The sequence below is a fragment of the Macrobrachium rosenbergii genome, chromosome 10 (assembly GCF_040412425.1).
Source record: "Macrobrachium rosenbergii isolate ZJJX-2024 chromosome 10, ASM4041242v1, whole genome shotgun sequence".
NCBI classification, from domain to species: Eukaryota; Metazoa; Arthropoda; class Malacostraca; order Decapoda; family Palaemonidae; genus Macrobrachium; species Macrobrachium rosenbergii.
Window position 1 is genome coordinate 69,099,707 of NC_089750.1, and position 15,000 is coordinate 69,114,706.

At 37.3% G+C, this 15,000-nt stretch overlaps 1 protein-coding gene across 1 annotated transcript in view; it reads left to right on the forward strand.

Moving 5' to 3' along the window:
* The window catches only part of LOC136842790 (putative leucine-rich repeat-containing protein DDB_G0290503), a 3,183-nt gene extending 379 nt beyond the window's left edge, over nucleotides 1-2,804 (forward strand). Inside the window, exon 1 of the mRNA XM_067110623.1 lies at nucleotides 1-2,804. This exon is cut by the window's left edge and continues 379 nt beyond it. Coding sequence (XP_066966724.1) covers nucleotides 1-2,796 — 2,796 coding nt within the window. The 3' untranslated portion in view covers nucleotides 2,797-2,804.
* The last annotated feature ends 12,196 nt before the right edge of the window (nucleotides 2,805-15,000 follow it).

The following is a 15,000-nucleotide window of genomic DNA, read 5'->3' on the forward strand; positions in this document are numbered from 1 at the left end:
ACCTTGGCCGGTTTAGGACTTACTCTCTACTGGAAACGAAGACAGGACAGAAACGTCGTAGCAGATTTGGAAAATGATTTGGAAGACGAAAGGCGGCAGAAGGAACAAGCTGTTGCTCAAATCGGAATCTTGGAAAAGCTTCAGCGGGAAAAAGAACTCTTGATGACGATACTGAAACGCGAAATAGACGACGGTCTGGAGGACATGGAAACTCTGAACTTGGAAAAGGAAGAACTTCAAGGTGAAAATGCAGTTCTCAAGGAAAAGTTGGACGCCTTTACAAAACGTAATACCGAAGTGGAAAAGAAACTTACGGACGGAGAGACGGAAATGATTGAGAAGGTAAAAGAAATAGCTATTTTGAAGGAGCGACAAGCAACCCTTAAAGAACGAAATGAAAAGCTAGAAGGTCAGCTGAAGGGTCTTGTACACGGCAGAGCCAAGATGGAAAACAAGATACAGGAAATGGAAGCAGAAATAAGTCAGAGGGACGAAGAAATCGAATCTTTCATGAAAACAGAGAAAAAACTGAAAGAACAAACGAGTATCTTGCAGGAAACGTTAGAAAGTACTGAAAGAGAACTGAAAGAAAGGGAAGAAGAAGTGAATGATAACCAGAAGGAAAATAACACTTTGGTAAAGAGTGAAGAACAACTAAAAGAAGATTACAACGGTATTGTAACCCAAATGACCTGGATGGAAAAGGAGTTGAAACAGAAGGAGGCAGAAATAACAGAGAAAGGTGATGAAATTCATAGGCTGAACATGACACACGGCGAGCTCACCGAACAGAGGATGGAACTTGCAGAATTACTGGAGATTGTTCGCTGCTACAACTCGGAATTGGGAAAACAGATTGCAGAGGCAAGAGAGGAAAATCGAGAGAGGATGGCTCAAGTTGATGTCTTGAAAAAGGATTACGAAAGCGTCCAAGAACAAAACAGTATCTTGGAGGAAAACATGCAGAAGCTTCTACACGAAAGAGCTGTAATGCAAACGGAACTGGATGATATGAAACAAGAAATGATTGCGAAAGGTGAGGAAATAGATGTTTTGAAAAAGAGAGAAGGAATCTTAGAGGAAGAAAACAGGAAACTTGCCGAAATGCTGGAGAGTTGTCGAAATCATAACATCAAGATGGAAAAGAAGGTTGAGGACATGGAACAGGAGAGAAAGGAAAAGAATGGTGAAATTGAAGCCTTGAGACGCTCTCACCAAAACTTCAAAGAACAAAATGATATCCTAGAAGAAAATGTGGAGCGTCTTCTAAACGAAAGAGCTGAAATGCAACAGAGAATGGAAAGGATAGAACGAGAAATAATTAAAAAAGATGAAAGAATCGTTATTTCCATACGGAGAGAAACTAAACTTAAAGGACTGAATGGCAGTTTAGAAGAAAAGTTGAACAGTTTTGTAAACCAAATGACTGGAATGGAAAAGATGATGCAAGACAAGGAAGCAGCAATAATTGAGAAAGTCAAGGAAAACGCCAGTTTGAAAAAGAGAGAAGAAGATGCGAACGAACAAAACAGGATTTTACAAGAGAAGCTGGAAAGCCATGTAAACAGAGGAGCTGAACTGGAATGGAGCATGGCACAGATGATAAAAGAAATCACTGAGGAAGGCCTGGAAATCGACATGTTGAAAATTAGGGTAGAAATCCTCGAAAGGGAAAAGAAGAACCTTCTCGACATGCTGGAAAGTGTTGCAACCCATAATGTTCGAATAGAAAATAAGATGGAAGAAATAGAACGGGAAACGGACAAGAAAATGAGCGAAATGGAAATCTTGAAAAAGTCTCACCAAAACCTCAAAGAACGGAACCAAATCTTAGAGGGAAATGTGGCGAGACTTGTAAACGAAGGAGATGAAATGCAAAAGGAAACAGAACAGATGAAACGGGACATAATTGAAAAAGACGAGAAAATCGATGTTTTGATAAGGAACGAAGAGAATCTCAAAGAACGTTATGGCATTTTAGAAGAAAGGTTGAACGGTCTTGTAAGTCAACTGGCTGAAATGGAAGAGAATTTAGCAGACAAGGAAGAAGAAATCAAGGCGAAGGAAAATTATATACTGATACTGAAAGAAGAAAATCTAAAAGAACATTATGGTATTTTAGAAGGAAGGTTGAACAGCCTTGTAAACCAACGGACTCAAGTGGAAAAGAACATGGAACAGCTGCAACAAAAACTAATTGAGAAAGGTGAGGAAATCAACCATTTGAAAAAGGGAAAAGAAATTATCAGGTTTGGAAAAAGGAAAGTTGCCGAAACATTGGAAGGTGATGAAAACCATAAACCTGAAATCGAAAAGAAAAATGAAGACATGGAACAGGAAACACAAGCAACAATGGTCGAAAATGATGTTCAGAAGAAGCCACAAGAAAAACTTCAAGAACAAAATGGTATCTTGGAGGAAATTGTGGGGAGTCTTGTACGCGAAGGAGCTGCCATGGAAAACAAAACGACAGGGATGGAACTGAATGAAATGGGAAAGGAAACGAAAGAGAAGGAAGAGGTAATAACTGAAAACACCCAGGAAAATAGTACTAAAGACGGCCTAAGTGAACTGAGAAGTACTTTACAAGACAAGTTGACCATTCTTGTAAATCAACTGAATGAAATGGAGGACGAAGCGCAAGAGGAGGTCGTGGAAAGAAATGAAAATACCCAGGAAGGTAGGTCTTGGAATAAGACTGAGGACAACATAGATGATCTGAAGAGCATTTTACAAGACAAGTTGACCAGTCTTGAAAATCAACTGAAAGAAAAGGAAGAGAATGAAACAGAATAGCTTAGAAAGGCGAAATGACTTACGTTTGCCTTTACAGCTGCTTGCTGGCTGCTTAAAAGCAGATGAGAGGCTTCTTCCAAAAGGGATGAGTCCTAAGTTACCGTACCTCTAACCTAACCTATCCCAGGATGCTATGTCCTGACCTGGCTGGGGCTTCACTTTCCTGGTCTCCCCACCAGGGACTGGAGGCCTTCCAACCAGGACAGGGCACTGTATCCTTGGACAGGTTAATAAGTTAGAGGAAGGTTAATAGCCTCCCCTTGCCTAACCTATCCTGGAGTGCTGTAGCCTAACCTGGCTAGGAGCTTCACTCCCCTTCCCCCAGGGGTGTGAAGTCGCCTGACCAGGTCAGGGCTCAGCCCCTAGGATAGGCTATGTTAAGGGAAGGTTAGATTAGCCATCCCTAACCTATCCTATATTGGAGTGATGCACCCTAACCTGGCTAGGAACTTCACTCCCCTTCCCCCAGGGGAGTGAAGCCACCTGACCAGGTCAGGGTTCAGCCCCCTAGGATAGGTTATGTTAAGGGAAGGTTAGATTAGCCATCCCTAACCTATCCTATCTTGGAGTGATGCACCCTAACTTGGCTAGGAACTTCACTCCCCTTCCCCCAGGGGAGTGAAGCCACCTGACCAGGTCAGGGTTCAGCCCTGCAAGATAGGTAGGTTATATTAAGGGAAGGCTTGGTTGGATGCATCCCTATTGGAATATGTCTCTCATCTCCTTTGAGCACTGAGTGAATTAATATACAAATACACAGAAGCAGTGATAAACTGTCAACTTGAGCCATCGTCTATTTCCTGGGTGGGGAAAAGCAGTTATCAACAACAATTCCCTTTGGTTATGAGTTGTTGCAGTGTTCGATATGAAACAATATTAGCCATTCGTAATCTATTCATTAATGAAGCTCAGTCGTTCTGCATTCATTCCTCGGTTATAATGGGAACATAATTTGATATTACAATTCGCCCAAGATTTAAAAGTGTAGAAGAGTTGCAGACGTTATTATACCAGTTCATGTCCTGCTTAAAGCAAATCATAGACTAATTCCAAAATGGATGCCTCTAACCTAACCTGTCTAAGGTGCAGTGCCTGACCTGGCCAGGAGCTTCACTCCCCTGGGGTGGGCCAGGGGAGTGAAGCTCCTGGCTAGGTCAGGCACTGCACCTAGGACAGGTTAGGTTAGGAGGCATCCATTTTGGAATTAGTCTATGATTTGCTTTTGCAGGACATGAACTGGTATAATAACGTCTGCAACTCTTCTACGATTTTAAATCTTGGAGTTATTGCAATATCAAAATATGTTTCCTATTAAAACTGAGGAATGAATGCAGAACGACTGAGTTTCATTAATGAATAGATGACGAATGGTTAATACTGTTTCTTCATATCGAGCTGCAATATATATATATATATATATATATATATATATATATATATATATATATATATATATATATATATATATATGTGTGTGTGTGTGTGTGTGTGTGTGTGTGTGTATATATATACACACATTTTATATATATATATATATTCACATATATAGTCCTGTCTCTATACAGGGTCGCTGATTTGGATCAGTCACATCCATCTGTCTCTGTGGTGCATTTCTACTTCGTCAAGCTCTTTCTCTCTCAAGTCCTTCCTCACAAAGTCTCTCCTTCTCTTTCTTGGTCTTCCTCGCCTTTTGCTACCCTGCATTTCCTCCTCCATAGCATGCCTTCCAATTTAGTCTTCCTCCCTTCCCAGTGGGTGTCCCTACCATCTGCCTCCCCTCCTGCACTTTCTTGTATAAACACACACTATATATATATATATATATATATATATATATATATATGTCTTTTACTGTAATACTTCAGTACAGTACGAAGATAAAAAGGCCCATAAATCACTATCTGAACGTTGCAACCTTATATTTCGAGCACTTTCTTCTGTGCCCCTGTCCACTGGTAAAATATGGACAGATGAAATGTTACAAGGGTATGTATACAAAGTATATGTAGGTGTGGCATTAAGTCTCCGATGGTATGCAGGTGACATAGTGGTTTTTGGCCTCATTAACTTCCGTTTGGCCAAAAACCACTAGGGAATTGTATATTTTCCCTCTTTCTTGGGAAACGGTCACCTGCATACCATCGGAGACTTAATACCACACCTACATATGCTTTGTATACATACCCTTGTAACATTTTACCTGTCCATATTTTACCAGTGAACAGGGGCACAGAAGAAAGTACTCGAAATATAGGGTTGCAACGTTCAAATAGTGTTTTATGGGCCTTTTATCTTCATATATATATATATATATATATATATATATATATATATATATATATATATATATATATATGTGTGTGTGTGTGTGTGTGTGTGTGTGTGTGTGTGTGTGTATGTATATATATATATATATATATATATATATATATATATATATATATATATATATATATATACAAACTTCTACCCAGGGCTGGATATGAACCCGGACAGTTGGTTTAGAAGCAATTGTAAAAGTCAGCTTTGACCACTTGGCTAGTTCCTGGGCAAGAAGAAGCACTTATCAATTATAAATCTTTTGTTGTAAGCTTTTGCAGTTCGATAAGAAACAATATCAGCCACTTTATACTCTATCCATTAGTAAAAATCAGACGCTCCTCATTCGTTCCTCAGTCATAACAGGAATACATTTTGATATTAAAATTACTCTGAAAGTTAAAAGTGCAGAAGAGTTATGCACGTTACTGTAGCAGCCATTGTTCTGCTTAAAAGCAGGTAAGATATGATGCATGCCTGCTGGGATGTTTCTGATCTTCTTTTAAGCAGTGAGGCATGTTTGGGTTTTATTGGTGAACAGAGTATGTGTGTGTATATATATACATACATATATATATATATATATATATATATATATATATATATACCTAAAGTGTGTCTACCAAGGCCAGGTTTTGAATTTGGTTTATATAAACGACAGTAAACAACTGACTTTGAACACTCAGCTTATTCATGGTCAAGGAAGAACCAACCATCAGTGGCAGTTCCCTCTGGTTGTAAGTTGTTCCAGTTCGATATTAAAGGATATTAATCATTTGCTACTCTATTCATTAATAAAAACTTAACAACCTGCGTTCATCCCTCAGTATTAATGGGGAATTATAAGAGTTTAACTGCAAGCTCGCGGCCCCCTTAAAAGCAGAGAACGGATTCTGTCCCGCCAATGACTTGCACAGCATCTCTCCCAGGTCCTTTCTCTGTTCGTGAAAGGATTATCTCCCGTAAATTGCTGTCCATGTCGACGAATGGTTAAACATGCCCTTCCTTATCTTGTCAAAGTTATTATTATTCATTACCATTCCCTGGCCAAATGCACATTATATCGTCAACTTGCCTGAACCATGCTAAAGTGTATGGAATGATTTTGTTCAATATTTTGCTTCAAAAAACTCCATATACAAACTACTTAACAGTGGAGCACAAGGGTTACCCATTGCCGTACCAAAAACTTTGAGAGTAGAATTTCCCACTGAATTCAAATCTATTTTTTTCCACAAATCACTTGACCAGTTCTGTTAGGGTGTTCTTGGAACAAGGTATATCCGGCCGTCTCATCTCTAATATATCCGATTAAAACTCCATCATTTCGCCAGAAGGTACCTCTGTGAAGAGTGATACCGCGTCGAAACTCACAAGCCTGGATTTACTATACATTTGTGATGTACTAAATCTCTTTGGTACAAGAATTAAAAACTGCCGAGAGCAAAACGTCTTCATGAATATATTTTTTCAGAAAGTGGGAGTAGCCAGTGTTACAGAAAATGAATACTGTTACGCAAGGCCCAGTGCATCTGAAAATACCGGCCCTTCTTCCAGGCGCGTCTGAGGCGGAATATGATAAACTGAGACACAGAAAAGAAAAGTTCGAAAACCCTGAGCAGAAAACGAGTTTAATTTATGAGCATAAATACGGAACATCGCAGAAATTTAGGTTGAGCGTAGGTTGCAACGATAAATATTAAGTTAGGCCCAGCACTTTTCTTTGGTAAAGGTAATTGCCTTGTATGGACCGAAGAGGATCATGGGAATTCCACGTGCCGGCAACTGATGCAGAGGTTATGGTGTTTACCTTGCTTTACACTGCAGAAATTGCCTGAATGACCAGCTACCGTGCTTGCGCAGTTGACATCCTAATGAAACCTTTACTTTTTGCTTGCCCAGGAATTCTATTTTCGATCAAATATTATGAATCGCAAAACTCCGGCACACTCGTAGGCTACCATGACTAACTTAAAGAAGCTTTATTCATCCGTGGCTGAAACTGTATACCATGGGAACTATTATTATTATTATTATTATTATTATTATTATTATTATTATTATTATTATTATCATCATCATCATCATCAATAAGACGAACCCTATTCATATGGAACAAGCCCACAGGGGCCACTCACTTGAAATTCAAGCTTCCAAAGAATCTGATGTTCATTCGAAAGAAGTAACAGAAGGTAACAGGAACAATAAAGAGATTAGTTTTCAGAAAAACAGGTAAATTAACAAACTGATAAATAAACAAAAATGTAAGTAAAATATTCAAATACAAATTGAACTGTATTAGGGTAGTAATAATGCACTGCATCTTTGACTGAACTTCTGAAGTTCCAAATGAACGACATCCTCTAGGAAGCCGTTCCACAGTCCAACGGTGTGAGGGATAAAAGCCACTGACTACCTCTGCAGTGGGCAAATTGGAGTGAGCAAGAACAGTGTCTGAAGTAACTACTGTGTATACAGACATTATGCATTAACTAACAGTCTACATCAGTATCAACACCAAGACTGCCTTTGAGATTTTGAAATTATAATTGTGGTTTGAATGTTTAATTATTCAGAAGCGTCTCAGGGTTTCAAAATAAAGCTTAGAGCATTTGTTTGACAAATCTTTGTCATCTATGTTAATAAATGAATCCAAACACTTCTATGTTATAGAAAGAATCTACCCACTTCTATGTTAAAGAAAGGATCTACCTACTTCTATATTAAATCTACCAACTTCTATATTAAAGAAAGGATCTACCTACTTCTATATTAAATCTACCCACGTCTTTATTAAAGAAAGGGTCTACCTACTTCTTTATTAAATCTACCCACTTCTATATTAAAGAGAGGGTCTACCTACTTCTTTATTAAATCTACCCACTTCTATATTAAAGAAAGGATCTACCCACTTCTATATTAAAGAAAGGATCTACCTACTTCTATATTAAATCTACCCACTTCTGCATCAAAGAAAGGATCTGCCCACTTCTATTTAAAGAAAGGATCTAACTACTTCTATATTAAATCTACCCATTTCTATTTCAAAGAAAGGATCTGTCCACTTCTATATTAAAGAAATAATCTACCCACTTCTATATTAAAGAATAAATCTGCCCACTTCTATATTAAAGAAAGAATCTACCGCTTCTATATCAAAGAAAGAATCTACTCACTTCTATATTAAAGAAAGGATCTACCCATTTCTGTATTACAGAAAGAATCTATTCACTTCTATATTAAAGAAAGAATCTAACCACCTCTATATTGAAGAAAGAATCGACCCACTTCTATATTAAAGAAATAATCTATCCGCTCCTGTATTAAAGAATCTAAACACTTCTGTATTAAAGAAAGAATCTATCCACTCCTATTTTAAAGAAAGGATCTACACACTTCTATATTAAAGGAAGAACAAACTTAATTTAAACTCAGTTTTTTCAAGGCAAGGTCCAGAGACGTCTAAGGACTTATCTACTTAGTTTCTTCTCCTGAAGGGGATGAAGACAAAGACATCTCCGAACAGCAGTAGCGAGTTGCCTATGCCAGCATTTTTATTCACTGTGGTATTTAAGACTCTGATCTTTCGCTATCTGTAGGCGTCCGTTTCACTGGTCACGTGACTCTGTCTTTGGAAAGCCTTCGTAACTGTTCTACGAAGAAGAGTCTCTAATTTCACCGCAGCGTCAATGACCATTGCATTTAAACGCCAGACAATTTATTCAATCAGTTTAATTTCATAAATCTCATAAATTTTCGTTGATACATTTTTTTTGACGGATGTCTAAGAGACATTAGTATTTTCGAACAGCTTTCATAGAATAAGTCAAGAAAAGGAAAAATATGACTTGGGCGGATCGGTCGTAGAGAGAGAGAGAGGGAGAGAGAGAATACAATATCATCTATACAAATAATAGATGCAATGAAAAAATAGAGAGAGAGAGAGAGAATACAATATTATCTATACAAATAATAGATGCAATGAAAAAATAGAGAGAGAGAGAGAGAGAGAAATAAAATGGATAATACAATATCATCTATACAAGTAATAGATACAGTTAGTTAAGTGAGTAAACGCCCTATACCAACATCGCAGAAAACAAAGCTACCCACAATTAGGCTACACATCGCTTCCTAACTACAGCGAACAAACGGGGAAGGAAGGAAGGAAGGAAGGAAAAGTCCCATCGGAGTTATTAAATGTTTGCTGAGAATCACTGGAAGTAGTCTCCAGATGGAGGGTGAATTATTTGCTGGAAGACTTCGCCAATGATTTCCATTCTGGCGTTTTAATCTTCATGGAGATGGGGAGGGGAGGGAGGAGGTTCTAGGAGTCCCTGGGGAGGGGGTTGGCACAGAGTGTTGGGGGGGGAAGGGGGGAGGTAGGCAGATTGAAATGTCAAAGTGCCAAGGAGAAATGAACTCGGAGCAGACTGCATCAAAAATACTGACGACGAACGTGGAGAGAGAGAGAGAGAGATTTAATGACTCTGCTCTTAAGAGAAATAAGTCTCTTTTTCTCCACTGTGACATTTTAGCGTTAAAGAAAGAAGATTTATTATTTTCCGAAAATGCGAAGGAGAGATAAACGCCCGAACAGCTTCACGTTGACAGAAAGTACAGAAAGAGAGGCGCCCATTGTTGGCGCTTCCTCTTTCGACTGTCCCAAAAAGGAACATCATTGTCAATATGGATATTGTTACTTTTAAGACGATGAACCCCATTCATATGGAGCAAGCCCACCGAAGGGGCCAAGGACTTGGAATTCAAGCTTCTAAAAAATATGGGGTTCATTAGAAAGAATTAACGGAGGGTAATGGGAAATACAGAGAGAAGAGATCAGTTATTGGAAAAGAAAAAAATACGAATGAATAAATTTCATAAAAAAATGGATAAAATTACGAATAAATTATTAAAATACAAGGTGAGTTGTTTTAGGGTACTAATCAAATAGATATTAAGATACAAAAGGAATCACCTAAATATCTGTATATATTTAGACAATGTTTTAAAGTACAGAAACAGCAGTTGGACGAGTTTGACCTTGGGAACCACCGGAAAGCCACCCTGCATGGGGCGTGACGGCAAGAGAGCAGTACCTTTTGGAGCCTGTCCCTCCTCGCCGGCAGAAAAGGCCAACAGATCAAAACAGAGTGGGGGCGGGGACGCGGGGTGGGGGTATAATATCTAGGGGAAAATATAGATGTATGAAATTCAAGTACTATTCCCCCCAAAAAAAAATTATCGCCTCAGGTTGATTTCGTGGAGAATGAATTGTAACTCAAAGAACATTCGTACCTCTTCATCAGGTTGAAATATACGAGTATATATATATATATATATATATATATATATATATATATATATATATATATATATATATATATATATATATATATGTGTGTGCGTGTGTGTATATTAGAAAATGATTACAAATTCAATATCTGCGCGATAATTAAGTTGTTGCAATACAATCAATGGGAAATACCGAATAATAAAAACAATACTACTCATTCATTTTATTTACTCTCAGTTTTCCAATGTGTTTTTAGGACAAACAAACCATTTTAATTTGCCTATTTTTCCCTATTTTTTTGTGTCAGCAAAAACTCGAACGCAGTCATGATCATTTTGTTTGCCTAAAATAAAAGAAAAAACTCGTTTCTGTTGTAACTCAAAAGAAGAGTTAAAATTTGAACCCATATGAAATTAGGTGCTTTCGCGTCGGAAAGGGATATTAGTTATTTGTAAAACTTTTAGTGCATACCCATGCTTATGAAATTTCAGGCCATCATATAAGGCAATCTACTTATAACTGCTGTGATTAGAATTATCATTTGTTATAAACACAGAAATCACAGATATAATGCTTCGTAAGCATGGACAACAAAGCCATATACTTGTTGTTCTCACAGTAAAGGGAACAGCAACAGTGCGGTACAGTGACCACGAAGAAATAAAGAAACAGCTCATGATATTCAAGAAACAATTGTGAAATGTTTCACGATTCGGAAGAGGAAATACAACACATTATTTTAACGTAAGCTTTTTCCCAGTTGAATGTTTTATTTCCGGGAAAATTTTGCTTTATAAATAAAAAGAATTTTCGGCGAGTCGCTTATCGACAGTTCCCGAACGAGTAGCATTATGGGAAGTGTTTGCTAACAACTTGAAAAGTCAAATGAATTGCCTAACAGAGAGAATGACGACTGCTTCTAAATTTTCACCTGGTGACTAGGCCTGAGAGAGAGAGAGAGAAGGCAAATATTCAATCTCGGTTGTCTCATTGGTTGAACATCAACGTTGTTTGCAAGACACACAGAAGCATAATCGTCTCCTAAAGTAAGAATATATTTGTCTACTACAGAAATACACTTATAAATACAAACACAAGAACCCTTATTTGTTCTCTTAATAAAAGTGTTATCATTATTATTATTATTATTATTATTATTATTATTATTAGTGTTGTTTGTCTTTATTGCCTATTTAATGCGTGCTGGTATTAATGAAAGTCATTATAATTATTATTATTATTATTATTATTATAATCAATGCTGTTCGTCTTTATTGCTTATTTGATATGTGCTGGTATTATTATTATTATTGTTATTATTATTATTATTATTATTATTATTATTATTATTATTATTATTATTATTATTATTAGACTTGAGCATTTATATTTTTGATTTTGGGCCTTATTATCAATGTTTTCCAAGCTTAATTCTATAACAAACCATTACCAAATCCTAATAATATACATATCGAAAGCTTCTTAAGTTTTTTTGTTGTTCCGCAAAACTAAAAGTTTATTTTTTGATGTGAAAAACTCCAATTTTTTTTTCTGATAGCTTGCAAAAAGTCCTGTTTTTTTTTTTTTTTTTTTTTTTGCTGGATTACAAAACTTACAGGTTTTTCCAAACTTCCTAGATTTTTCTGGTGTATTGCAAAACTCCCATGTTCATTTTTGAAGGGTTACAAAACATCTCATGTTTTCTTAATGGATTGAAAAACTTAGGCTTTTTTTTTGGGTGGAATGTAAAACTTCCAAGGTTTTCTGGTGGTAGGTAAAACTTCCAAGGTTTTCTCTGTTGGATTGCAAAACTTCCTAGGTTTTTTTATGGTGGATGTAAAACTTCCTAGCTTTTCTCTGGTGGATTGCAAAACTTCCTAGGTTTTTTCTGGGCGATTGTAAAACTTCCAAGGTTTTCTCTGTTGGATTGCAAAACTTCCTAGGCTTTTTTTATGGTGGATGTAAAACTTCCTAGCTTTTCTCTTGTGGATTGCAAAACTTCCTAGGTTTTTTCTGGGCGATTGTAAAACTTCCAAGGTTTTCTCTGATAGATTGTAAAACTTCCTAGGGTTTTTTCTGGTGGTATGCAAAGCTTCCAAGTATTTTCTGGTGGATTTAAAAAGTTCCAAGGTTTTTTCTGGAGGCCTGCAGAACTTCGAAGTATATTCTGTTGGACTGCAAAACTTCCAAGGTTTTTTCTGGTGGTATGCAAAACTTCCAAGTATTTTCTGGTGGATTGCAAAACTTCCAAGGTTTTTTCTGGTGGATTGCAAAACTTCCAAGTTTTTTTCTGGTGGTATGCAAAACTTCCAAGTATTTTCTGGTTGACTGCAAAACTTCCAAGTATTTTCTGGTGGATTGCAAAGCTTCCAAGGTTTTTTAGTGGGTTGCAAAATTTCCTAGTTTTTCTTCTGGTGGTACACAAAACTTCCTATTTTTTTCAAGTGATACACAAAACTTCCAGGTTTTTGCTGATGAACTACAATTTTCATGTGTTTAGGTTGCTGTCTTTTCACTGTGCAGTCTGAACTATTTCCATGACACACATCAGTCATTCGTATCAGCAGTATCCTGAAAATAATACATCGTCACGATAGTGATTAATGAAATAACACTACTCATGAAAACGTACTACTCGCAAAATATTTAAAGTCCGTATCATTCGGATAAATACTGTAAAGTTGAATTAGAAACCACTGGAAAATAATAGTACATCTTACCAGATGTCAAAGTTCACTTTCAATAAGACATTCAGTAGATAATAAAAGACCCTCGATTTGTCAAGAAAGGTTTCGTACCATAGCCAAATAGTGCCGCATTACCGAACACCGAAAACTGGCGACTGGAACAAATTCTGCGATTTTTTTGGAAGTTGGTGCCATTGACAATTACACACGCCACATGTTGCAAACTGCGTTTGTTCCTGGAAAAAAAGTTGTTGCTGCAGAAAACGGAATTATATTTCGAAGGTCTTGAAATTGATTGTTTCTAACTACGTTGTAAGGTTATTCTTCTCTCTCTCTCTCTCTCTCTCTCTCTCTCTCTCTCTCTCTCTCTCTCTCTCTCTCTCTCTCTGTTGCTACAGAAAACTGGATTATATTTCAAGTTCTTGAAAATGAGTGTTTTCTTCTCCATTATAAGGTTAATCAAGAACGCTATTTCCAACCTCCCCCCAACGCGCCCTCTCTCTCTCTCTCTCTCTCTCTCTCTCTCTCTCTCTCTCTCTCTCTCTCTCTCTCTCTCTCTCTCTCTCTCTCTCAAAGGATTCCTTTGGACTGCGTTATTAAATAGTCAAGAATGAATCTTTGTTCCCGGATGTTATACTCAAGATTTTATTTATTTTTTTTTAGCTCCGTAACAGGCACTGATGTGTGTAACGATTATAGATTAGCAAAGCATCATTAACCTGGAAATTCGTGCGATACAATTGCGGTAATCTGCTTTGCAAGATGGAATATTGTGGACCACTCATTTATTCATTTCCAGCACGAGAGCTGAATCTGTGATTGCCTAAGTCTCTTAAAGATAAGCTGCAGTTACGTACTAATGGCTAATATTGTGTGACTGTTGTGAGATAATTGACCATGTTGTAGCAGTAGCTCGAAGGTTATTGTTGTAAATCTAAGAACCCTAGAACTCCTGTCTGTTTTCTTAATGCTAGAAATGATTTCGTTATTCTCTTAGAACATGTTATCGTGGTCTAAATTGTTCGTGTTATATCTCGTTTCTGAGTTCTTCTGTGCTATGACACCCGAGCTTGATGGCTCGCCTGAATTAGGGAAAACTTCACTAACTGGGATGCTTTTAGATATGGCAGGTATAAATAGATTGGTTGTTCCTCAAACAGATATTAGGATACTGTAGATTAAAGAAATAATTTTTAAGATATCACAGAAAAGCAACTTGAAATCATTCAACATTACAAATAACAAATTTATACCTTTTCACGTCACAGCTTGAAAGAAATGAACGAAGGTATGCTTAAAACTAGAGGTTGTTTCTTGGAAATTATTTTAGTTATTGAAGATTGGAGAGTCCTAGGAACGATATGAGAGCGGAAACTGCTGATATCAACAACTTGACCTTGTAAAGAATTCAGAAGGAAGCAGCAATGCTGAAATTAATGAAGCCATCAATGCCAGAATTTAAAAGAAATTTGCAAATAGACGAAAATGCTGAAAACAAATGCCTTTGAGGCGAGAGTAGAATTAAAGCCCAGAGCAGCGATGAAGTATATTCTACGAAAGGAGAGGCGAAAGTAGAATTAGAGCCCAGAGCAGCGATGAAGTATATTCTACGAAAGGAGAGGGATAAATATGTTGAATCTGGCTGCATTCAGAAGCTTATTCCTCCATTGGTGCGTTATGAAAGACAGAAGGGAGGGGGTTGTATCTTGGCTTGCATTTATAAAGGGCATTTCAATTGTAAACAATACAGTCTACTTCCTTCATACTCTTGAAGAAGAAGATCACGCTTCGTTGATCATTGCTGTGAACACTGATGTTCGTCTAATGGCACCACGGAGATTTATTGTTTTCCTTTTCTCTCTCTCTCTCTCTCTCTCTCTCTCTCTCTCTCTCTCTCTCTCT